Raw genomic sequence first — 27,786 nt, forward strand, 5'->3', positions numbered from 1 at the left:
TCTGAGCTCTTTCATTCACAGGTTTTATTGGTATTTGTCACAAAACTGTGGTAAAAATATTTACAGCACATATAATATTACAAAGGCATGGACCATAATGGTAACCCAGACAATGCACCATAAAATTAGCATTTAGATTTACAGGTCTGTTGCAGCTCAAACCTGACATAACAATGTTCTTTTTTAAGAGACGATGCTAATCAGTCTCTTCCAGCTAATCCAGCACAGCATTGTGGGCCGAAGGGCCTGTATTGTGCTGTAAGTTTTCTATCTTCCTGAATTGCTGGAAGTGGACTCTGGATAAAATGTCAGAGCAATGAACCCAGGGCCATTATAGCACAGGGTCATTTGGTCGGTCAGATCTCTATATCCTGAGACATCAGGTTGATGGAGTCACTTGGCACAGTCTGTGTGCAGGTTGCATAGTCTTCCTGTGACTGGCTGGGTTTCCACTGGGTGCTCCAGTTTTCCTCCACATCTTGAAGATACCTGGGCTTGTAGGTTTATTGGCCAGAATAAATTGTCTCCAGTGCATAGGTAAATTGTAGAATTTGAGGGGAAGTTGCAGGGGTGTGGGAAGGGTAAATAAATTGAGTGGTGGAATCCAGGGGTAGTTGATGGGAATGTGGGAGAATATTGAGGAGGTTGTTGTGTAAATGGGCACTTGATGGGCTTCCATGTTTTGAGACTATGATCACAGCTGGACACTTCTGACCTTCGAACATAAAAGGTGAGCAAATAGTAAATCTAATTCAGAATTAATCTTTGTGTTCTGTAATTCATTCCTCTTCCTGATTACACACTGCCAGTCAACCAGCGCAACTTAAGCGGAGTCTCTGATCAGACGCTTCACGACACAAGCACTTTCCCTTTCTCACCACTGCAGTCTGCTTCTTGTGTTGGTATCATTTGTGTTGATTGTTCGCTACTAGCATCTATAACAGAAAGTCACAAGATGAGTGAAGATTCTGGACAAAGTTTATAATAAAAACTCTTGATGGTAAGAAATAATCCTAAATAATCCTACATGCTGTTGTTACGCATACACACAAAGTCTACACAGGGCCACTGTCCCACAAGAGGTGTAGGGCTTGGGGGGATTAGGCTGATGGCATGAAATTGGAGCTAGTTGAGTGGGCACCATGGTTGCATGGACACAATGCGACAAAGGCCCTATATCCATGCTGAATTACCCTGTGATTCTAAACACTTCATGCTTATCCTTGGTCCCTGTGCATTAAAACCATGTTATTTGCCGCGGTGTTCATAAGCTGTGTACATACATCTGCTGATGCCTCTGGACACAACCTCAGTGATGTTCCTGGAATCATCGGGTGTTTCGGGACTTTCAACATCATACACCCTCCTCCAGGTGACCCAGCCAGGGATGATCAGACCCCAGCTTGTGTCCAGATGGCTAGCTACTTATGACTCCATGGCTCCCCTCTTTTGAGCCACGATTTGTTCCTGTGGGATTTGAGAATGAAATTAGCAATATCTCCCTTGAGTGTGGTATTTCAGACATTGGAGTAGGGGATGATCTTAATACAAAGACTGTAAAGTTTCCTGTTATTCCATCTGTGGTATACAGCTGGCAGGAAAAGTAACGGGATAGAATCTTGAATCACATACAATGGGATGCCACACCCATACTGGCAATACCCTACAGAGTACAGCATATTGGCATTTTGATACTGACCTGATTTAAATATCGTCCCCGTGGATTCTAAACAAAGAAAGATGCACACATTAGCTGTTGAGAAATACCACCAACAAAATATTTCAGAGGCTTCTTTTGAACTTCTTAAAACATTTTCATTTAAGAGTGACCAAAGGTAGCTCAACAACAATGTCACATCAATGCGGTATGGTTCGTGAAATGCCTTTGGTCACAATTTACAAGAAGGCATCCTTGAGGACTAATCATATCCAGAGCAGATGGTCAGAGGATAAGGGAGGCTGGGCCATCCGACGGATGCGAGAGGGAGCACCGGGCCGCCGGACAGGGGTGAGAGGGAGTGCCTGGCTGTTGGACGGGGGCGAGAGCCAGCACCAGGCCACTGGACAGGGACGAGAGGGAACGCTGGGCCACTGGACAGGGGCCAGAGGGAGCACTGGGCCGTCAGACAGGATGGAGAGCAAGAGCCAGCACAGGGCCCCCGGATGGGGAAAAGGAGGAGTGCTGCACAACACTTTCTTGCAATAAGTTTATGAGACTGTACACAGATCTCCCAGCCACTTGTTGCTTCTTTGGGCTGGAAGGCACAATGTCCACATGCACATAGACTGTGTGTAGCTGCAGTCCCAATTCACATATCTGAGGGAGCTTCTCCTCGCCTTCTGGTTGGATTTAAGCTCCACCCTCTTTGTATTTGGTCAGCTAGTGCAGGGGGACACAGGACAGGAAGAGGATGCCTGGTTAACTTGTTCCTTGGGTTGGCCAAGTTAAATATCACAGGATCCTGGAGGCAGGTAGCTGAGGGCTCCATCCGGGCTGCCTGCCTGGCAATCCACCAGGGGTACATTCACACCCAGGTATCCATGCAGAAATAAGATGCAATGCCCACGGGCACCATCTAGTTAGTCCAGAAACATATGTCCCCACAGGGCATACATTGCATTCTAGACGAGGATGTGAATATTTTAATTTAATTGGTCTTCATCAATTGTTGTTGCTTAGTGTTTTGTTGCAGAGTTGTAGCATTGTGGTTCTTGAAATAAATTTATTTTTGTAAAGAAAATGAGGATGTGCTGCTAGAAAAGGAAATAAGAGAGTGCTTGATGGTTAGTCGGGATTTGGAGAATGAATGGCCTGTCCCTCGTGATAGACTATTGATCATCATCTCTGCCTGATCTCTGTTCAGTTCTGCAGCCTACAATTTCACTGCTGACATCTCAGCACATAGGCCAAGAGGTGCTTCGGGTGAATCAAACCTTGCAACTGTGAGCGACCCATTCATGAGCTTGGCATGAAAACTGAAGTACACCACTCAGTCTTACCTCTGCTTGAGCAGATGCATTTTATCACTCCTTTACTGTACATCAGCCAGATGCAAACAGCTCCCACAGCACTGATAACTACCAGCAGGTTGAGGATAATCAGCCATATAGTTACTCCACTGTCTGGCTCTAATGAAGCAAGGAGAGAATTGTTACCAGATCACTGTGCAGTGAGCATCAGTCCACCTGCACTTTTCCCATGCCTTACACAAGGCTCCCCCTATTCCTTACAAATAGTAGAATAATTGCAGCATAGATTAAGGCCATTCCATATCAGGTCAAAGGAAGGACATTCTGGCCAGTGCCTCTCCGCACAGACTGTTAGGACAGGTTTGAGTGAAAGTTCAAAGTAAATTTATTATCAGAGTATACATATTCTACCTAGAGACACAATATACTACATTGAGATACAAGTTCCTGCAGGCATTCACAGTAAAACATAGAAATACAGTACAGTCAATGAAAAGCTACACACAAAGAGTGGCGAACAGCCAATGTGTAAAAGAAGGCAACGGTAAAAATAAAAAAAGCAAGTAAAGAGTAATGAGAACATGAGCTCTACAGTCCTTGGAAGTGAGACCATAGGTTGTAGAAATAGTTCAGAGTTCAGGTGATTGAAGTTAACCATGCTGGTTCAATAGCCTGATGGTGTAGGGAATAACTGATCCTGTCCCTGTTGGTTTGGGACCAATAGCTCCTATACCTCCTCCCCAATGATAGCAGTGAGAAGAGAGCATGACCTGAAGGGAGGAGGGGGGTGGAGGGGGGGGGTCCTTGATGATAGATTCTGCTTTCTTGTGGAAGCTCTCCTTGTAGATGTGCTCAATGGTGGAAAGGGCTTTGTCTATGATAGACTGTGATACATCTGGTGCTGTTGGGAAGCAGCACCATCATCAGTACCACTGTGCCTTCCCTTGCAAGCCTGTTATCTAGCAGTTCAGGGACATCTTCGAACAGATCATAAGGAGAAGCAACCTACCATCCTGATCTCCATACCTGCCCACACATACCTGACCCCTGACCTTACTACCCAGTCTCTTTTCTTTCTTTTTAAATCTTTTTATTAATTTTTCAAAATTATAAACTCAATAACAAAGTTGGTACAAAGAGATTGGGATAATGTTCATCAGCATATATAAAATGAATTTTAAGTATCATAGATATAAAAGACTTTCAAACTCATAATGAGATTAATCATTAAAAAAAGAAATAAAAAGAAAAAAAATATATATAAACAAAAAAAAACCCAAAAGAAAAAGAGAAAAAAAACCCAAAAAAAGCAAAACAGGGCTAGACCAACAGCTTGTATCAGACATGTTCACTAATGTCTTCAACTCCTCTCCTCTCATATAATTTAAGTTTAGAAAAAAGATTCGGAAAGGTCAGATTACATCATATGAAAATGTTGCATAAAAGGTTTCCAAGTTTCTTCAAATTTAACCGAAGGGTCAAAAATATCACTTCTAATTTTTTCTAAATTTAAACTTAATATGGTTTGAGAAAACCATTGGAATGTAGTTGGAGGGTTAGTTTCCTTCCAGTTCAACAAAATAGATCTTCTCACCATTAAAGTAACAAAAGCTATCATTCGACAGGCTGAAGAAGACAAAGATCTATGTTCTACCATTGGCAATCCAAAGATTGCCGTAATCGGATGGGGTTTTAAATCAAAGCATAGAACTGTTGAAATAATATCAAAAATGTCTTTCCAATATTTTTCCAAAAGAGGACAGGACCAAAACATATGAGTTAAAGTAGCCACTTCAGAGTGACATCTATCACAAGTAGGGCTCTGTGGGAATAAAAATGAGCTAGTTTATCTTTGGACATATGAGCTCTGAGTACTACTTTAAATTGTATTAATGTATGTTTAGCACATATAGAAGAAGTACTAACTAATTGAAATTTTTTTTCCAATTTCTCTATAGGTAGGGAAAGTTGAAGCTCCCTTTCCCATTCATTTTTGATTTTATCAGATATATCTGGCTGTAATTTAATAATTATATCATAAATTATTGCTATTAATCCCTTCTGCAAAGGATTAAAACCTAAAATTTTATCAAGAATGCCAGAATGATTTGAAGTCAGAAAGGTAGGCAACGTGGTATTTTTAAAATTTCTTATTTGTAGGTATCTAAAAAAATGGGATCTAGGCCAATCAAATTTCTCAGATAACTGCTCAAAAGACGTAAAGCAGTTATCCAGAAATAGATCACGAAAACATATTATATCTTTCATTTTCCATATCAGAAAGGCTTGATCCATTACCGAGGGTTGGAAAAAGAAATTAGATATAATAGGGCTTGATAACATAAATTCATTCAGGCCAAAAAATTTACAAAATTGAAACCATATTCACTATGTTTGTTTAACTATAGGGTTGAAAATTTATTTATTCAATTTAGATAGTGCAAAAGGCAGCGAAGTTCCTAAAATGGAAGCTAAAGAAAACCCTTGTACAGAATGGCCTTCAAGGTTTACCCAATATGGTCGTGGAGTTATATTCTAATCTTGTGTCCAAAATATTAAGTATCGGATATTAATTGCCCAGTAGTAAAATCTTAGGATAGGCAATGCCAAACCACCCTCTTTCTTAGATTTCTGTAAGTATTTTTTACTTAATCTGGGATTTCTAGTTTGCCATATATAAGAGGAAATTTTAAAGTCAATAGTATCAAAAAAAGATTTAGGAATAAAAATCGGTATCGCTTGAAATAAATATAAAAATTTGGATAAAATCATCATTTTAATAGCATTAATACGGCCAATCAGTGATGGAGACAAAGGGGACCATTTAGTAATCAGTTGTTTAACCTGATTAATTAATGGTAAAAGGTTGAAATTGAATAGATCCTTATGTCTCTTAGTAATTTTAACTCCCAAATAAGTAAAATAGTTAGTAATCACTCTAAATGGACAGTTTCTATAAATGGGAACCTGCATATTTAATGGAAGGAGTTCACACTTACCTAGGTTCTGTTTATAACCAGAAAAACTACTAAACTGAGCAAGCAAAGTTAATACTGCTGGAATAGATTTTCCTGGGTTAGAAGTATGTAATAGTAGATCATCTGCATATAGTGATAATTTATGAGTCTCATTTCCACGGGTAATACCAAATATATTAGGAGAGGAACGAATGGCAATAGCTAGTGGTTCCAAGGCAATATCAAATAGTAGTGGACTAAGAGGGCAACCCTGCCTAGTACCACAGAATAAATGAAAAAAAGGGGATCTTTGATTGTTAGTAAATACCGAGGCCAAAGGGGTAAAATATATCAGTTTAATCCAGGAAATGAATATCGGACTCAAATTAAATTTCTCAAGGGTATTGAATAAATATATCCATTCAACTCTATCAAAAACTACCCAGTCTCAGTATGGCAGTGGTCTTGGCACTTGAAAACTCCTGGCAGATGGTTGAGAGCTTCAAATTCCTCAGTGCAAACGTCTCCAACAATCTGGCCAGATCCAGGTACTTTACCACCACAGCCGAAAAAGCACACCAGTGCCTCTGCATCTCAAAGTTTTAAAAAGTTCAAAGCAAATTTATTATTAAAATCATATATGTCACCATATACCACCCTGAGATTCATTTTCTTGTACACATTCACAGTATGTACAGAGAAACGTAATTGGATCAATGAAAATCTGCACACAAAGTGGACAAAGAAAATAAAACAAAAACATTAATAATAATAAATAAATAACACTGGACAACAAAGATTTTGCTTCCTGAATACTTTTGGGTGTATCTTATGGATTTCAGGCTGCTAATTATGAAAATCACCATGAAATTTCCCTATCACGCACCATTTTTTTGAGATTGCCCATATTGGTTATTTCAATTCATAATCCAAGTCAGAATAACTAAGGCCCAGATTAAGGAAGGAATTTCTGTTGGCCCACAAATCAAACAGGTCATCAATGACAGGAAATTTAAAGAACTTCAGTGGAAATGGAGGAAATTGCATGGAAGTCATTCAAGAATGTTGTTGAATTTTTTCTTGGGAACTACAGAGCACCAAACTACGCGCAGCTGGTTAACAAGATGTCCCAAGCAGATGAAACCATGAAGTGCAACATGTCACTAAAGGTTCACTTCCTGCATTCCCATTTAGACTTCTTCCCAGCAAATCTTGGCATTGTCAGTGAGGAGCGTGTTGAAAGGCTTCAGTAGGATATTGTGGACATGGAGAAATCATATCAGGGAACTGGAATCCATCAGTGCTGGCTGATTATTGCTGGACACTTAACGCAAAGTCTCAGACACTGAGATCAGATGAAAATCATCAGCAAATTGAACTACTGCAAAGTGACAGCACCATGATGCAATTTAACACATTACATTCAATAAAAGTTAATTTCCAGTTTCTCCAAATTCCTCTGTGATACAAGTAGTCTGAAATTGTATTTGTGTTCAGTTTCAAGCATAAACAAAAAAAATTCTGAGGAAGCAACGCTTATGAAAAAAATAAATAAGCATCTCAGAGACCATGAAAATTCAGCCTGTCCCCATTGATCCTCACCAATTTTTAATTGATGCACCATATCTGGATACATCACAGCTTGTTTTGGCAATTGGCTACCCAAGACCACAAGAAACTGCAAAAGTTGTGAATAGAGCCCAGCCTCAATTCCATTGACTCTGCCACACTTTTCGCTGCCTCAGGAAAGTGGGCAACATAAGCAAGGACCCATCCCCCACCAGTCAGTTTTCTCTTCTCCACCCCCCCCCGACCCAAGATATTTTCTGTTATCCCTCCTCCCACTGAGCAGAAGATATAAAAGCCTGAAAGCATATGTGACCAGGATCAAGAATAGCTTCTATCAGATCCCTGAAAAGTAGTCCTCTTTTATGCTTGCAGACGAAATCTCGACCTCGCAATCTACATCAACGTTGCCGTTGCATCGTATTGGCTATCTGCACTGCACTTTCTATGTTACTGTAACTCTATATTCAACATTGTTTTCTTTTAACTACCTTGATGTGCTTATGTATAGAATGATCTTTCTGAAGGGCACACAAACTGAGTGGTTTTCACTATATTTTGGTACATGTACTGGGAATCAGAGGGGGAACTTCTTCACTCTGAGGATGGGGCGAATGTGGAACGAGCTGCGAGTGGAAGTGTTAGATGGACGTTCAATTGTAACATGTGAGAGAAATTTAGATAGGTATATGGATGGATGAATATGGAAGGCCATGATCTGGGGGGTGCAGGTAGATAGGACTAGGCAGAAGAGTAGGCTGGCATGGACAAGCAGGGCTGAATGGCCTGTTTCTGCCCTGTAATGCTCTATGATTCTACATGACAATAATAAACCAATACAAATACTGATATCTTACACCCACACACCCCACAATACCTTCTCCACCCTTTCACCCCATGATTTACTCATTACTCATCCATGTCTTACCCCAGGTGAAATCCACTCCTTTCGGCCTGCTGCTGTGCTGCACATGACAGACATGTTGCCGTCTCTCCGTAGGCTCTAACAGCAAGGACACCTTTATCTGGTAGGTGTTGTCATGGTTGGGTAAAATGCTAGAGTTTGCATGTGGGGGAAGAGGTTGGCCATCCCTAAACCAGGTCACAGTGATGGCCTGTGGGTAAAAGCCAGTGGCCAGGCAATGGAGAATGAGGCCTTCCCCATCTGGAGTCATCTTGGAGTAGACCATCACATCTGGGACAGCTGTGGGAGAAGACAGTTAGTGTTAGAGATACACAGCTTGCAGACAGGTCCTTTGGCCCGATGTACTGTAAGCGCTGAGTGAGTGTGAGTGTGAGAGTGTGGAGCATGAGTGTGAGAGTGTGGGAGCGTGGGAGTGTGAGAGTGTGGGAGTGTAGGAGTATGAGTGTGGGAGTGTGTGAGTGTGTGTGCGTGGGAGTGTGCACGTGCGGGAGAGTGGGAGAGGGAGGGGGAGGGGAAAACAATGCCAGAGACGGAGTGGGCATGATAGGGAGCAATCAAGAGAGGGCAAGAAAGCAATCGAGTGAGAGGGGGCGAGGTGATCAAGAAAGGGAGTGATTGAGAGTGAGAGATTGATAGAGAGCATTGGAAAGACAGGGAGCGCATTAAAGAGTGGTAGAGAGAGAAAGAGCATTGGAAAGACAGGGAGAGCATTAAAGAGTGGTAGAGAGAGAAAGCGACCACAAAAGAGAGAGAACGCAAGTGATACAGAGTGTGAGCAAGCAATTGAGAGGGAGAGAGAAAGCAATAGAGAGCGAGTGATTGAGAGGGAGCGAGAGAGACAGACGGGAACAGAGCTGACAAGAGCCGCTGCCTCACTGCTCCAAAGAACTAGTTTGCTCCTGACCTCCAGCACTGTGTTTATGGAGTTTGCATGTGCTCACTGTGACTGTGTGGGTTTGGGGAATTTTCTTGGTTGCTCTGGTTTTCTCCTACATCCCAAAGTCATGCATACTGGTGGGAAAGTCATCTATATTATCCACTGTGAATTGCCCTCAGTAATTACACGAGCGATAGAATCAGGATTGTGGTGAAGGATGGAGATAATTGATAGGAACATGGGGAGAATAAAATAGCTTTTCTATACTCAATGGTCAATTTATCAGGTAAAGAAGTGTTCCTAATAAAGTGTCCATAGGAGTGGAACCCAGTGGGGTCTTCTGCTGCTGCAGTTTGTCCATTTCTAACTTTGATGTGCTGTGCATTCAGGATGCTGTTCTGCACGCTAAGTCCTAACATGCAGATATTTGAGTTACTGACACCTTCTCGTCAGCTTTAACCAGTTGGGCCATTCTCCTCTCTTATTAACGAGGTGTGTTTGCCCACAGAACTGCTTCTCACTGGAATTAGTTTTTTTGTTTTTTTGCATGATTCTCAGTAAATTCTAGAGACTGTTGTGCATGAATATCCTAGGAGATGAGCACCTCATCTGGCACCAACAATCATTCCATGGTCAAAGTTACTTAGATCACATTTATTTCGCATTCTGATATTTGGTCTGAACAACAATTAAATGTTTTGACCATGTCTCTATGCTTTTATGTATTGAGTTCCTGCCACATGATTGGCTGATTAGATGTTTGTATTAACAAGTAGGTGTACCTGTTCAAGTATACTCCAGCCAAGGTTATGAGGCCTGGTCCCACGGGCAGGTTTTCACCAATGACTGGCTAGATTACAGGCAACACAGTCACTGCCTAAGCAAAAGCTGCCAAATATTTACTGATAGGTTCAGCAACCAACAGCACCACTTGTTGTAATGTGCATGATCTTACAATATATTGTGAAATGGTGCTATAACCAGACATAAACCACTAACTAATATGACGATATAGCAAATGCTGTGTGCCCAGATGACACTTCAACAGCAGTACTGAAGACCTGCGTCTCCAGAACTTGTCGTGTCCTTGGCCAAGTTGTTCCAGTCCAGCTAACATCACTGGTATCTACCCAACAATACGACTGTAAGACCATAAGACATATTAGCAGAATTAGCCTATTGAGTCCGCTCCACCATTCCATCATGGCTGATTTATTACCCCCATTCTCTTACTGTCTCGCTATAACCTTTGAAACCCTTACTAATCAAGAACCAGCAGCACTTTAAGTATACCGAATGTCTTGGCTATACATCTGTTGCGGCAATGAATTCCTCAAAAGAAGTTCCTCCTCATCCTTCTTCTAATCTGGAGGTGCATCCTTGTATTCTGAGTCTGTGCCCTCTGGCCCTGGACTTGCCCACTATAGGAAACATCTTTCCACGTCCTCTCTATCTGGGCCTTTCAATATTAGACAGGTTTCAATGAGATTTCCCCTCATTCTTCGAAACTCAGTGAGAACATACCCAGAGCCGCCAAACAATATGGATCATTCCCCAGGAGCCTCCTGTTCTCCAAAGCAGGGCCAAACAAAGCCAACCACTTACTACTCCATTAGTCCACTCTTGATCATCAACAAAGCGATGGAAAGGATACAAACAGTGCTGTAGTTGGAAAGGAGACACCAACCAATACAGTTACAAATGGATCTCATAAGATCTGCCAATGGTGACCACTCACCAGATCTCACTGTTGCTCAACTTGATTGTTAGACCAAGATTTACGCCACCAAGTAACAAAAAAATTGCAGTCCATGGAAAAAGAGCGTAACTAATTGGATATCTCACTCATAGAGCCAGCACAGGCATGTTGGGCTGAATGGCCTGCTTCTTTGCAGTAGGGATTTATGAATAATTTATTGCATGCTTAATAATAACTTACATCAAAGTTGGCCAATAGGAAAGCACTTGTAATGATTGAAGATAGATCTTATTTTGTGAACTACACCACCTAATACTTTCCAAGCAGCATGTATTCAGAATCATACTTGTAGAACAGTACAGTACGGGATCAGGTCCTTTGGCCAACAATATCTGCACTGAATATAAGATCCACATCCCGACGTTCCCTGCATATTCATTTCTCTCACGGTCTTTTAAACACCAGACCTTTATCTGCTTCCACCACTGGCAGCCCGTTCCAGGCATCTACTACCATCTTTGTAAAAAGACATTTTCCATACACTGTCCTGTGCCCTTTACCCCTCTCACCTTAAATACCTCAAAGTCAAAGTTGAAGTTGAGTTTACTGTCATGTAGACAAGGACATGTATGCACCGGTGCATTGAGAAGCTTCCATGCAGCAGGCACATGGCATCAGATAGGCATGCCCGGGGATAAGATGTCTGTGGTAATTTTAGAAACTTCGGTCAGGTCTCCCTTCAGCCTTTGATAATCCAGAGAAAACAGCCCTAGTTTATCCAAACCCTTCTTATAGCTCTTGTACTCCAATCCGACAGTGTCCTGGTGAACCTGTTCTGCACCCTCTCCAAAGCCTCCACAACTCTCTTGTAATTTACTCACAGAATAAATGAACACTGATGACGTGTCATAGACACTCCCTTGTTTCTAGAGCTGTGGATCTCCAATCAGGTCTGGCAGTGCATTCAGAATCAGGTTTTATATCACTGGCATATATGTTGTGGAATTTGTCATTGTGGCAGCAGTTCAATGCAATATATAGTAAACACAAACTATAAATTACAATAATAAATATATATAAAAAGTTAGATTAAATAAGTGGTCAAAAAGAGAGCCAAAAAAAGGGGAGAAATATAATAAGAGAGTGTACATGGGTCATTGTCCATTCAGAAATCTGATGGCAGAGGGGAAGAATCTGTTCCTGAAACATTTAAGTGTGTGTCTTCAGGCTGCTGTACTGCCTCCACGATAGTAGCAATGAGAAGAGGGCATGTCCTGGGTGATGGGGTCCTTTTTGATAGATGCCAGCTTTTTGAGGCATTGTGCTTTGAAGATGTCCTTGATGCTGGGGAGGCTAGTGCCCCTGCTGGAGCTGGCTCGATTTGCAACTTGCTGCGGCTTTTGCTGATCCTGTGCAATGGCACCACCATATCAGACAGTGATGCAACCAGAGGCTGAATGTGTACCGCTACCAGGATGACAGCAGAAAACACCCTCATAAATAAAGCGTACAAAATTTGACCACTAGATGTTCCATGTTGGGTGAGCAGGTTTGAGACGAGACTGCCATGTTTGTGCAGCACAATGAAAAGTCTCAGCTATTCTGTCCTTGTGGTGAATAGTGAAGCCCACAGGTAGGATGAACCATACTTCCATGAAGCAAAGTACACAGAAGACCCTGATGTCCCTCTGGTACTGCAATTTTGCTGTGAGGTCTTCATTTTATTTTCTAGAGACCATACATTCACCAGTAGGATAGGTGGAAGTAGGAGTCTAAGGGCTCCATATTTTAATCATACCTGCAGACCAGCACACCTTCCTGTTTTAAGAACAGGTTCATTCCCCCTGCCATCAGATTGCTGAAAAGTTCATGAACGAATGAACATCTCACTAATTGTCTTTTTGCTCTGTTTATTCAGTTCATTCCTCATGTATAATAACTTTTTATGTGTCCCACTGCACTGCTGTAACAAAACAACAAATTACACACAGTGGCTACATTATTAGGTACACTTGTACACCTGCTCGTTAATGCAAAGATCTAATTAGCCAATCATGTGACAGCAAAAGCATGCAGACATGGTCAAGAGGTTCAGTTGTTCAGACAAAACATCGTAACGGGAAAGAAATGATCTTAGTGACTGTGACTGGAATTGTTGGTGCCACATGGTGTGGTTTGGGTGGTATCACATTTAACTCTTTCCTTACACTAATTAAGTGGCCACCTAGTGTATAACAGCGATAATGAACCCGATCCTAATTCTGATCCTAAAAAACAAAGTCCTGCTGCATTTCCTCATGACTCGAGCTATTGGTTCCAGTTCAAACTAACACCATGGAATTAGTGGGGGCAACGTGAAACGTGCGGGAGGACGTGGCTGGCAGGGAACTGATCAGATGTTGAATGGCAGATGTTTAGCCTGACCTACCTTTGCGAGACAGTGTCTGGGCTCCGTACTCAAGATATTTCTTGAGCCACTCGACACAGATGTTCTCTGTGTAATGCTTTTTGTAGAGATTGTTGCTGTTGTCACTGTTCCACTTGTCCTTCGTGGTGATCGCGATGGGAGAGGTGGTGACCCAGGTGGCATGCTCAAGGTCAAAGCTGATTAGGTCTTGGCCATTGAAGGCGAACTGGCGGACCCCGCTCACCGTTTGGTCGTCATTCAGCTGGCAGCTTGATGTGTACTGCAGGTAGTTCAGCCCTGGAGAAGGAGGAGAAATCAAAATCTGGCCTCAGGTCACACCTGCATCTCGTACGATAATGTGGAACCCAGGGGCATGGATCTCCATTCACCATTGTTCCACATTACACACTCAATGTCCAATAACTACTTATTGCACACTCATTACACTTCCACACAGCCATCCACTCACCATTACACTCCCACTCTGCCATCTACTCACCATTACACTCCCACAGCCATCCACTCACTGTTACACCATGACATTGCCATATGGCCATATACACATTATTACCAACGTATTACATCCTCACATGGCCATCACTCACCATTACCCACACTTTTCAATCTCATACAACCATCCACTCCTTATTATATTTTCATATGGCATCCACTCACAACAGTCCCATCCAGCCATTACCCACCCATTACACTTGAATACAGCCATCTACTCACTTTTACCCACCCTTTAAATACCCAGATTGCAATCACTCATCATTACCCACCTATACACTCCCACACAGCCATCCACTCACTATTACATACTCATTACAGTTCTACACACCCATCCACTCACCATTACACACTCATTACACATATACATAGCTATCACTGATCATTATCCACTTATTACCTCCAACACAGACGTCAATTCATCACTGCCCTCCCATTAGTCCTAACTTTGCAGTCACAGCCATTCCTCGTTCTGAGTCAGACATCATTCCTATTCATTACATTCCCAACATTACCATCTGCTCACCATTACGTAGCCTGGATCGCACACCCATTGTGCCTGTCCACTTACCATTTCCCGCCATTTTCATGTCACTGTCCTCTCTCCAATACACCATTGGGTTGCTCTCCCAATATAGTGGTCCGCTCCCATTGAACACTACAGCACAGAAAAACACCCTTTGGCCCACCTAGTCTATGCCAAACTATTGTTCTGCATAGCCGCATCGACCTGCACCTACACCTGCACCATAGCCCTCCATAACCATGCCATCCAGGTGTTCATCTGAACTTCTCTGATGTTGAAATCAAACCTGATCATTCCACATTCGCAGCCACCGATGTTCACCTGAGTACTTCATCTTTCACCTTTAGCCTATGATATCTAGTTCTAGTCTCACCCGACCTCAATGGAAGAACACTGCTTATATGTACCCGATCTATAATACTCATAATTTTGTATATTTCTATCAAATCTCTGCTCATACTCCTATGGTCCAGGGAATAAAGTCCTAACCTGCTCAACAGTTCCTTATGACTTAAGTCCTCAAGTCCCGACAACATCCTTATAAGTTTTCTCTGCACTCTTTCAACATTATCAATACCTTACTTGTAGGTACAGGAGGTGACCAGAACTGCACACAACACCCCAAATTTGACCTCACCAATTTCCTATACAACTTCAAATAACATCCCCACTCCTGTTCCCAATACTTGGATTTATGAAATCTAATATGCCAAAATCTCTCTTTATGACCTTATCTACCTGTAACACCACATTCAAGGAATTATGGATACGTATTAACAATCCCTCTGTACTACCACACTCATTAGTGCCCTACTGTTCACTGTGTACTGTATGTCCTACCCTAGTTCTCTCAAAGTGCAACACCTCGCATTTGTCTACATTAAATTTATCTGTCACTTTTCAGCTTTTCCTCCCATCCCTCCACCCGCACCACGGCTGGTCCAAATCCTGCATAAGCTTTGATAGGCTTTCTCACTGTCCATTATGCTCCCAATCTTGGGGGTCATCTTTAAATTTGCTGATCCAGTTTAACACATCATCATCCAGATCATTAATAAAGATGAAAATCAATGGATGCAGCACTGACCCTTGCAGCACACCTCTAGTCACAGGCCTCCAGTCAGAGAGGCAAACATCTCTGGCTTCTCTAATGAAGCCAATGTCACATCCAATTTACTATCTCAACTGAAGTGACTGAACATTTTCAATCAGCCTCACACATGGCTCCTATAAAAACAATGTGGGTCTGCATACAGTGTGAAGCCCATTCACTTTACAAGCATAATGATGCACGCACCTGTCATGTTTCTCTTGGTTCGTTGAATTGCTATCTGGAGGTTGGCCATGGACAGCTTGTGCCGATTGATTAGTCTCTGGGTCTCCTTCGTCCAGTAGTCACCATCCAGTTCTCTCTCCATCCACGGCTGTCTTGAAATGTCCTCCATAATACTGTTGTCAAAGTAGGTTATCTGGACATCATCCAAAAGTCCAACGTGTACAAACTCAGGAAAATCCACATTTCCGGTCATCGAGGTGTAAAAATATTGCAGTTTGTGTGTCTCTGCCAAATACAAAACAACCACAACTTCATAATGAGGTCACATATCATGGCGATTCTCCTTCCTCATCTCCTGCCCCGCTAGTCATCAGTGATGTGCAAAGCTCAAAAAATGAACATATTCAACTTAGTGTTTGAAGAAAATCACTAAAACAGACAGATGGAAGGGAAACACGTACAGTTCTGATTATTGCACTACAGGATACATGTGACCACACCGGAGGGGCGCAAAGAATATGGCGTATTCGGTTTATGAGGAAAGACTGAAGAGACTGTGTTTGTTTTCCTCGAGGCAGAGTAGGTTGAGGAGGGATCCAAAAGAGGTGTGTCAAATTATGAGACACATAGAGAAGATAATGAGAACCTTTTCCCCATAACAAAGACATCTGAAGTAGACAGCGTAGGCTTAAGGAGAGAGGAAGTTGAGAGGGAATTGAGGGAAATGTTTTCACCCAGAAGGTGAGGTTCAGGAAGTTATTACCCTCAGACTACCTCAACACTGGACCAATTCCATAACCTACGGACTAACTGTCAAAGACTACATCTAGTTTTCACAGTATTATTTAGTGGAGGAGATGAGAGCCTGCAAGGCGGTGGGAATGAAGCAGCAGGGAGCTTGGACAAGATGGGAGAATGCGGTTGCGAGGAAAGTGACCTGGGCTGATCTTTGGAAAGCCGAACCACACTGCATCCAATTTCTCATCCATGCAGTGTACGATGTGCTTCCAAGCCCATCAAACCTGCACACATGGGGAAAGGCAGAGTCATCTGCGTGGCCACTGTGCTCCAAGCGAGGAACCCTGGAGCACATCCTCAGCGGCTGTGCAAGCGCACTTGGTGAGGGATGGTACAGGTGGAGGCATGATCAGTTCCTGAAGACCACCGCTGAAGCCGTCAGCGCAGAGGTTGAGTGGGCGAAGAGGTCCCGACCCTCCAAGCAGACCATTGCCTTTGTCAGAGCTGGGGAGCAGCCAATACCTGCCAAAAGGACATCTGCAGGCATTCTGACTTCTGCAAGGGACTGGCAGCTGTTGGTGGACCTCGAAGGGCAGCTGAAGTTCCCCAACCATATCGCAGCCACCACCCTGCGACCAGACATTGTCCTAGTGTCTGAGTCTACTAAGCAAGTGGTACTGCTGGAGCTGACAGTCCCATGGGAAGATAGCTTGGAGGAGGCCTTTGAAAGGAAGCTCTCCAAGTACGCAGGACTGGTCAGCAACTGTCAGCAGGCTGGATGGAGAGCGAGGTGTCTCCCAGTAGAGGTTGGTTGTAGGGGATTCATAGCATGTTCTTTAGTTAGAGCCTTCAGCATTTTGGGCATCGAGGGAGAGAGGAAGAGGAGAGCCATCCGCAGTACCACCGATGCAGCAGAGAGGGCCTCAAGATGGCTGTGGCTCAAAAGAGGGGAGCCATGGAGTCATAAGTAGCTAGCCATCTGGACACAAGCTGGGGTCTGATCAGCCCCGGCTGGGTCACCTGGAGGAGGGTGTATGATGTTGAAAGACCCGAAACACCCGATGATTCCAGGAACATCACTGAAGATGTGTCCAGAAGCATCAATAGATGTATGTACACAGCTAATTATTATTGTTTGTCTTTTTTTCTTTTGTATTTGTACATTTTGTCTCTTCTACACATTAGTTGTTTGTCTGTAATTGTATATGTGTAGTTTTTCATTGATTATTGTGTTTCTTTTACTGTGAATGCCTGCAAGGAAGTGAATCTCAGGGTAGTATATGGTGACATAGTCATGCTTTGATAATAAATTTACTTTGAATTTTTGAACTTTGATTGCAATTTGTAAAACACACTTTGAGGAGCAGATAGGTAATCTCAGAGACATAAAAGTGTCTGAATTCAGTAGACAACATGCTAGTTCTCATGGGTGGGTGAGAGTGGAGAGTCATCAGCTTCAAATTCCTGGCTGCCAACATCTCAGTGACGTTTCATGGGCATGGCACATAAATTAAATCATTAAAAAGGTCCATCAACATCTCTGCTTTCTGAGAAACTTAAGATTTGCCATAGCACCAAAAATGAGAAGAAACTTCTACAGAAGTACTATAAAGTATTCTGACTGGAGGCCTCTTGATTGGTATGGCAATTCCAATGCTAAAGAACACAAGATATGGCAGGGAGTAGTGGACATAGCTTGGTCTAAAATGGACACAGCCCTCCCGTCCACTGACAGCATCTACAGGAGGTTCTGCCCCAAGAAGATGGCATCTATCAGCAGCATCTTTTCAATCTTGGTCATGCCCTCCTCTGGGTTTTGCCACTGGGCAGGAGGTACAGAAGCCTGAAGTCCTACATCATCAGCTTCAGGATCAGATACTTTCCTACAACCAAGAGGTCCTTGAACTGACCTGCACGACACCAATCTACCTCAGCAATGGAGCAGTGCAGACCACCTCTAGAACTATCCTGGTTTTATTGTTGATTGTGTTTTTTTTTTGGAATAATGTCTCCTTTTTGCACATTTTTTCATTTCTATTCACCATCATATAGCTTACATATAACTTACCTGTATGTACAAATTATATTCTGCAATTGTGAGCCTGTGATGATGCTGCAAGCAAGTTTTTCACTGCATGTGTACCTCGCTGTATTTGTGCACATCACAATAAACTTGATTTGAGTTGATTTGAATTGCAAAGGCACAGAAGGCTAAGGACTAAATGCTGGCAAACAGAACTGCTATAGATGAGGACACAACAGTTAGCATGTTTGTGATGGTCTGAAGGGACTGCTACTGTCCTCCATGAATCTATGACCCTCTCATTTCAAAATTTGCCTGCTTTCTTTTTTTTTGAATATCCCAGATGATTCAGCTTCCCCTGCATAGGGAATTCCAGAGATTATCCATTCTCTCTGAGAGTGTCAATTGTGTCAAAATGCTGTTGATTGATGTCAGTACTGTTTTCAATACAATTATTCCCCAGATATTGGTTGGAAAATTGTCCATGTTTGGTCCCACTACTTGCCTCTGTAACTGGACCTTGATGTTTCTGATGAACATAGAACATACAGAATAATACAGCACAGTACAGGCCCTTCAGCCCACAATGTTGTGCCGACCCTCAAACCCTGCCTCCCACATAATCCCCCACCTTAAATTCCTCCATATACCTGTCTAGTAGTCACTTAAACTTCACTAGTGTATTTGCCTCCACCACTGACTCAGGCAGTGCATTCCACGCACCAACCACTCTCTGAGTAAAAAAACTTCCTCTAATATCCCTCTTGAACTTCCCACCCCTTATCTTAAAGCCATGTCCTCTTGTATTGAGCAGTGGTGCCCTGGGGAAGAGGAGCTGGCTATCCACTCTACCTATTCCTCTTATACCTGCTGGTCTGCACTGCTTCATTCCTCTGAAGAGACCACACACTGCCCCTGTTGGCAGCAATGTCTCTGATCCCATCACACATAGCACTAGCACGCCCCTAGGGCCGTACTTTCAACCTACTGCTGTTCATTACACTAACACACAACTGCGTTGCCAAATCCATTCTAACTGCATCATTAGGTTCGCAGACAATGCAAAAGTGGTTGGCCTCATCAACAGCAATGATGAAACAGCAGGAAGGAGGTAGTGCAGCTTGTGGACAGGTGTAAACACAGCAACATAAATCTCAATGTTGACAAGACTAAAAGAGATAATGTTCGACTTCAAGAAGATGCAGGCTGACAACTTCATACTACACATAATGGCTTCTTTATGGAGAGAGTCAGAAGCACCAAGTTTCTTGGAGTGCACATGACTGGCAATCTCCTATCTCCCCACCTTCCCCACATTTCCTCCCACCCTCCCATTTTCACCACCTTCTACCGGAGCACCAAAAAGAGTGTCCTAATCAGCTGCATTACTGTCTGGTACAGTAACATTATACATTATAATGTCTTACATAAACATGCACATCGCACTTCATGCCAACCTGTCAGTCTTCACACATGCCACTCAGGGATTGTGCTCATGTTATTTTGCGACTTTATGTGCCGGATTGGACGATCCAGGGGCGGCGTGGTGGTTAACACAACGTTTTACAGTACCAGCAATCCAAATTCAATTTCCACTGCTGCCTGTAAGGAGTTTGTACGTTCTCCCCTTGCCATCCAGTGCTGTGTGTGTGTGTGTGTGTGTGTGTGTGTCTGTGTGTGTGTGTCTGTGTGTGTGTGTCTGTGTGTGTGTGTGTGTGTGTGTGTGTGTGTCTGTGTGTGTCTGTGTGTGTGTGTCTGTGTGTGTGTGTCTGTGTGTGTGTGTGTGTGTGTGTGTGTGTCTGTGTGTGTGTGTCTGTGTGTGTGTGGAGTTTGCACATCCTTCCTGAGACTGCCTGGACAGGAATGTGGGAAAATGTGGGCTGACCACCAGGCATCTAGCTAACCGAGTTTTGGATCTTGGACTAGTGTAGATGAATGCTTGATGGTCAGACTGTTTCTGTAATGTGCGTCTCAATGTGAATAAAGTGGGGTGTAGGGAAAGTGGAAAGCACTTTAATGCCTCTGCATCCACCTTGGCCCTGAGAACATTTTCTTTTACTCATCTGCTGGAGAGGCATTATTTATAGGCCCTTCATTACTGCCCCATTGAAGGTGAGGATGAACCATCTTTGTCGATCTGCTGGAGACCTTCTGGTGAAAGTTCCACCAATAAGCCATTGGAGTGAGGTGCTGTATGCTAGGACTTAATGTCCAATGAACATTCAGGAGTGGCAATATATTTCCAACTCTGGATGGCGTGGGGAACCTGCAGGGAGTAGTGTTCCCATGCAAATTAAGCTTTTGACCCTCCTGGTGGTGGTCACAAGTTTTTGGTGAGGAACTGTGATGGATTTCATAGATGGTGCAAACTGCAGCTGCCATCCACTCGTAAAGTAAGGAATGAATGTTCAGGGTGGTGGATGGCAGGCTGCTTTGACATCCAGCAAAGAGAAGAGTACACGTTAGCACTCCTGACGTGTGTAATCTGACTGGATTCATTGTCCGCAGCAGCAGCGAGGCCAGGGGAGAACTGATACAAACCTGCTACACAAATAAAACAGACTGTAGGAAACCAAAGGGCTGAGGTATAAAGAAAAGGTGGGACTGGATTTGGAGAACACAATTTGTATCCAGAGGGTGGTTGGATTCTGGAATGAACAGCCTGAGGGGTGGTGGACCAGAGACTCTCACAATGTTGAAGCATCTGGATGAGCATTTAAAGCACTAAGGCACAGAAGCTGTAGATGAAAAGCTAGTAAATGGAGTTATATGCAAAGGTACTCAATAGTCAACAAGTATATGGTGAACTGAAGGCAATTTCTGTGCTATATAATTCCAGAAGCTGTTAAGGGAGATGGTTTAGAGTCATACAGCACTACAGCACAGAAACAGGCCATTTGGCCTATCCAGTATATGCCAACCTGGTCTTTTGCCTAGGACCATCAAACAGCACCCTGACCATAACCATCTATACCTCTCATCGATATACAGTACCAATCCAAGTTTCTCTTTAATGCTACAATCAAAATTGCACATATACCTTCTGCTGTCAACTTGTTCCATGCCCACAGCACACTCTGAGTGAAGAAATTCCCCCACAAGTTATAGAGTCATAGGTGATTCTTTATTGATGCAATCAGCCATTTCCCACAGCTTCATACCATGAACACGAGAGCAGCACAATGATTCAGCAAGCAGAGCAGTGCTCCACTTCATAGTTGTACTGTTCTCCTTGCTGAATAATTGTGCTATTATAAAGTTGCATGCTATTCAGACACAAACAAGAGAAAATCTGCAGATGCTGGAAATCTGAGCAACACACACAAAATGCTGGAGGAACTCAGCAGGCCAGGCAGCATCTATGAAAAAGAGTACAGTCGAAGTTTTGGCCCGAGACCCTTCAGCTGGACTGGCGAGAAAAAGCTGAGGAGTAGATTTAAAAGGTGGGCGGGGGGGAGGGAGAAAAACACAAGATGATAGGTGAAAACTGAAGAGTAAAGATCTGGGAAGTTAATTGGTGAAAGAGATGGTGAGCAACAGGAAAACAAAAAAGGGGAGGAGATCCAGAGTGAGGCGCTGGGTGGGCAAGGAGGTAAGGTGAAGGAGGGAAAAGGGGATGGGGGATGGGGGATGGGGGATGGGGGATGGGGGATGGGGAAGGGGGGGCATTACTGGAAGGTCGAGAAATTCTGTATATTGGTGACCCGACGTAGATTGGGAGACCGCTTCGCTGAGTACCTGTGCTCTGTGCGCCAGAGAAAGCAGGATCTCCCAGTGGCCACCCATTTTCATTCCACTTCCCATTCCCATTCCCATAATTCATGATGAGGCTACACTTAGGTTGGAGGAACAACACCTTATATTCCATCTGCATGGCCTCCAACCTGATGGCATGAACATCGATTTCTCGAACTTCCAGTACTGCCCCGCCTTCACCATTCCCCATCCTCTTTCTCTTTTCCATCTCTCACCTTATCTGCTTGCCCACCTGTTACCTCCCTCTGGTGCTCCTCCCCCCACCCCCCGCCACCTTTTGTTTCTTCCATGGCCTTCTGTCCTTATCTATCCTACTTCCACCTCCTCCAGCCCTGTATCTCTTTCACCATCAAATTCCCAGCTCTATACTTTCACCTATCACCTTGTGTTTCTCTCTCCCCTCCCTCCACTTTTTAAACCCTATTCTCAGCTTTTTCACTCCAGTCCTGCTGAAGGGTCTCGGCCCAAAACATTGACTGTATTCTTTTCCATAGATGTGGCCTGGCCTGCTGAGTTCCTTCAGCATTTTGTGTGTGATCACAGATTGTAACCACTCTGCCGAAGACCACAAGAGTCATTACACTGTTAATGGCAAGACTCTCAGCAGTATTGATGTACAGAGGGAGTTGGGGTCCATGTCTATAGCTCCCAGAAAGGGGCAACGCAGGTTGATATGTTGGTAAGTAAAGTATATTCATGCTTGCCTTCATTAGTGGAATTTCTGAGGTCAAGAGTCAGGAAGCTATGTTGCAGCTTTATAAAACTCTGGTTACTTGGAATATTTCATCCGGTCCTGGCTGCCCCATTACAAGAAGGATGAGAAAGGTTTAGAGAGAGTGCAGTAGAGGTTCACTGAGCTGCTGCCTGTATCACAGGGCATCTGTTGTATGGAGGGGTTGGTCAAACTTGTGCTGTTTTATTCTCTGGAGTTGCAGCGGCTGTGGTGTGTCCATAACTATAAAAAAATGTCCAGGTATGACTTATGGAAGACTATTTTAAGGGCGAAAAAACCCCCAATTTCCATTGTGGTTAGAGATGGAATTGGAGATGGAATCTGGTAGGGCTTGCAGACCATTACTTCCTAAAAAAGTGAAACCTAATATCATGTATGGCTGTGAATTTCACTCCCAGATGAGATCAATGCTTTTATTCATGCTTTGAGTAGAAGAATAAAATTACACCTGTGTGGATCCCTGCAGCATCTGATGACCCTGTGATCCCTGTCTTGGAGATCGGTGTTAGAACATCTTTCAAGAGGGTGAACTCTCACAAGGCATCAGGACCTGGTGGTGTACCTGGTAGAGTTCTGAAAACTTGTGCCAACCATTTGATGGGAGTATTCAAGGACATTTTCAATCTCTCATTACTGCAGTCAGAGGTTCACACCGGCTTCAAAAGGGTGACAATCATACCAGTGCTCAAGAACAGCAGGGTGAGCTGCCCCAAAAGCTATCAGCCAGTGGCACTCACACCTACTGTGATACAGTGCTTTGAGAGATTGGTCATGGCCAGAATCAACTCCTGCCTTTGCAAGGACCTGGACCTGCTGCAATATGTCCACAGTGATGCAATCTCACTGACTCTCTGCTCGGAATTGACTGCAGCTCAGCATTCAACACAATCAGTTCTAACCAACAAGTTCTAAAACCTGGGCCTCTGTACCTCCTTCTGCATCTGTATCCTTGAGTTCCTGTGAGGATCAGAAGTAACATCTTCTCACCCATGATTGTGTGCTGAGGCACAGCTCAAACCCATCTATAAATATGCTGACAACACAAATATTGTTGGGAGAATTTCAGCTGGTGACGAGGAGGTGTATAGGAGTGAGACAGATCAGCCGGTAGAGTGGTGTCACAGTAACAAACTTGCACTCGAGGCTAATAAGACCAAGGAACTAACTGTGAACTTCTGGAGGGGAAACTGAGGGAACAAACACAATTTCTCTGTGAGGGATTAGAAGTGGAAGGGACGAGCAGTTTCAAGTTCCTGAATGTCAACATCTTTGAGGATCTATCCTATGACTAAAATATTGATGCAATTACAAAGGCAGAACAGTGGTTATATTTCATTGGGACATTGGGGAGAATCAGAATCAAAATCAGGTTTAACACTGCTGGCATGTGTCATGAAATTGGTTAACTTTGCTGCAGATTACAATACAAATTTATATATACAGTATATAGTTATATTAAATAAGTAGTGCAAAAATAGAAACAAAAAAGTGGTGAGATAGTGTTCGTGGGTTCAATATCCATTCAGAAATTGGATGACAGAGGGGAAGAAGCTGTTCCTCAATCATTGAGTGTGTGCCTTCAGGCTTCTGTACAATGAGAAGAGGACATGTGATGGCTGATGGGCGTGCTTAATGATGGCATTGGTATGTCACCAGAGACACTCACAAATTTCTACAGATGTACCGTGGAGAGCATTCTAACCTGTTGCCTCATCATCTGGTATGGCGGCTCCACTGCGCAGGATCGATAAAAGCTGCAGGAAGTTGTCAACTCAGCCAGCTCCACTGTGGTCACCAGCCTCCCCTGTATCCAGAATACCTTCAAAGAGAGATGACTCAAGGAGACGGCATCCATCGTTATGCCATCACATGCCCTCTTCTCATGGCTACCATCAAGGATGAGGTACAGCAGCCTGAAGGCACACACCCAATGTTTCCAGATCAGCTTCTTCTCCTCTGCCATCAGATTTCTGAATGGACACTCAGCCCACAAACACTACCACAGTCATTCTTCCCTAACTTCTTCCGTGACTTATTTTATACTTATACACTTACTATTGTAATTTTTAGTTCTTTTATTATGTATTGCAATGTATTGCTGCCACAAAAGAACAAATTTCATGACATATGCCCATGATATTAAACCTGATTCTGATAAAATTATGAGGGGCATAGATACAGAAAGCACCCAGTATCTTCATTGTTAAAACGTCTAATACTATAGGGCATACATCTAAGATGGGAGTGAGGGTAAATTTAAAAGAGATGTGCAAGGCAAGTTTATTTACACAGTAGGGATGAATTTAGTAAGGCATTTAATTGCAAATTTAATTATTTCACACAACATTGCAGGCCGCAGGATCTACTCCCGTAATGTTCTATGTTCTAAATTGCAGGGAGCTGAGTACACAGCACAGTCCATCACTCTGGTTACATTTCCCCCTACCTCAGGAAAGAAGACAACAAACCCTTTGCACCCAAATCATTTTTGGTTCTCCCCACTCCTACTGGGAGAGGATTCAAAACTTGAAAACAGGAACCAGCTGCTTTAAGGACTGCTTTGGTCCAGCTGTCATAAAGCTCTTGAACAGACCTGCAGTAAAATAAATTTGAACCATCAACCTTACAGCCTACCTTGTTATGGCACTTGCACCTTATTCTCTGAAAATGTAATACTATAATCTGCATTCTTTTATTCCTCTTCTCTTTGCTCTACTTTGATGTACTTATGTTTTGAAATTATCTACAATGATAACATACAAAACAAAGTTTCCCACTGTATCTTGGTATAGCTCCAATACCACATACAAGTTTGCTGATGATACCACTATTGTGGGCTGTATCAAAGCTGGTGATGAATCTGCATACAGGAGGGAGATTGAAAATTTGGCTGAGTGGTATAATAACAACAACCTCTCACTCAATGTCAACAGTACCAAAGCACTGATTGTGGAATTCAGGAGAGGGAAACCAGAGGTCCACAAGCCAGCAATCATGGAGGACCAGAGGTGAACACCGTCAGTAACTTTAAATTCCTGTGAATCACCTTATCAGGGGACCTGTCCTGGAACCATCATTATTGCGAAGAAAGCACTTCCTCAGGAGTCTGCGAAGATTCAGCATGTCATCAAAAACCTTGGCAAACTTCTATAGATATGTGGTGGAAATTGTGCTGACTGGCGGCATTATGGCCTGGAGTGGGAACACCAATGCCCCTCAGCAGAAAATCTACAAAAGGTGGATTTGGTCCTTTACATTGCAAGTAAAACCCACTAAATCATGAAACATTGCCATACAAAAGCTGCTTCTATCAACATCATCCTCACCACCCAGGCCGTGCTCTTTTCTGGCTGCTGCCATCAGGTAGAAGGTATAAGTGCCTCAGGACTCACACCACCCAGTTCAAGAACAGTTACTACCATTATTACCCCTCAATCATCAGACTCTTGAACAAAAGGGGATAACTATACTCATTCTATCTCTGGTGTTCCCACAACAGATGATCTCACTTTAAGGATTCTTAAACTTGTTATTTCATGCTCCTTATTTATTGCTATCTATTTATGTTTGTATTTGCAGAGTTTGTTGTTCATTGATCCCGTTTACAGTTACAGTTTTATAGATTTGCTCTGTATGATCCTAGAAAAAGAATCTCCGGGTTGTATGTGGTGCCATGTACGTACTCTGATACAGTAATAAATTTTACTTTGAACTTTGAACATCTGACGGAGGTCAGCAGACGAGAAGAACTTAAAAGGAAGCAGAAAAATTATCAGGGGGTTGAGACATTAGATCTGGGACAGAATCAACAACTTGGGTGGATTCGGCTGATAAAATAAAAATTGTACAAACACTGGAGGTCAGCGTTGAGCCTGGGCCGACGGCGCAGCGAAACAGCAATGCCACCAGATGCACCACCCCCAAGTCCTTCAAGCCACAGTTTTTTTTAATGATTTTGCCCTGAGGCAAGTCGACTGGAGTGATCCAAACACGGAGTTCCATAAAGTTGTAGAGTTAGAGGGGCGGGGGGATAGCCAGGTTGATTCCACCCTTCCACCCTTCCGGGAAAGAGTAGAGAGAGGGACAATCCTCGACAACAGGGGGCACAAAGAGCACACTGTGCGCTGCATGTCTGATGGGCCATGGCTCAACAACAGTAGAGCCCAGCCATACTGGAGGTGTGCAGATCACCCCTATTCCTGTAGTTCCGAAATCAATTTAAAACGGATCATTTTAATGTTGTCTGTTCCCCGTTTACTACCTCCCCGGTTCTGTAATTATGCGTCCTGTTGTTAGTCAGGGAAGTTACACAGGAATCCTTCACTGGAGTCCTTTATCGGGCAAGGATTAAATATCACCCCTTTCAGACCCTAACCATAGTCTAAAATTATCAACGAAGTGTCTCCCGGGGCGACAGTGGAGGCTGGGTTGATGAAATCACCACTTACCTGGGCAAACCGGACGAATGGAAAGACACAGGGCACAGACTATCAGCAACATTCCCCAAACTTAATGCTCGGTCGGAACACAGAATAAAATTATATAAAAAATATAATGAAAACCGACAGATTTATCCACACAACTCTACGGCTTCATTTCCGGGTACTCGGTGCTAAGCCTGTTAAAAAAAAACTAAGCTTTTCCTATACAGGCAGCCAATTAGAAGCTTAAGGAAATCTGATCACCAGTTACCAGGCAGTCTTGATGCCTGCAGTTTGAGAAATAGAAACTAACAGAGAGGCGCGGCAGTTGCTGGTTATAAACAGAAGTTAGAGTCCAGTTTTTTTGTTGTTCTGGAGCCTCGGATGTTGAGGGGCGGCCTG

General features: G+C 43.2%; 1 protein-coding gene across 1 annotated transcript; it reads right to left on the minus strand.

Annotated features, from left to right (window-relative positions):
* Positions 1-27,595, minus strand: LOC140198076 (major histocompatibility complex class I-related gene protein-like). The gene is made up of 7 exons (XM_072258950.1): positions 27,412-27,595; positions 15,735-15,998; positions 13,423-13,698; positions 8,422-8,697; positions 3,001-3,129; positions 1,700-1,726; positions 1-935 (listed from the first exon to the last, which is right to left on the minus strand). Exons 1-7 carry the CDS (start codon positions 27,461-27,463, stop codon positions 850-852), a joined length of 1,110 nt encoding a protein of 369 aa, XP_072115051.1. The 5' UTR covers positions 27,464-27,595; the 3' UTR covers positions 1-849.
* Between the last annotated feature and the right edge of the window lie 191 nt (positions 27,596-27,786).

Source organism: Mobula birostris, chromosome 5 (assembly GCF_030028105.1).
Source record: "Mobula birostris isolate sMobBir1 chromosome 5, sMobBir1.hap1, whole genome shotgun sequence".
Taxonomy (NCBI): domain Eukaryota; kingdom Metazoa; phylum Chordata; class Chondrichthyes; order Myliobatiformes; family Myliobatidae; genus Mobula; species Mobula birostris.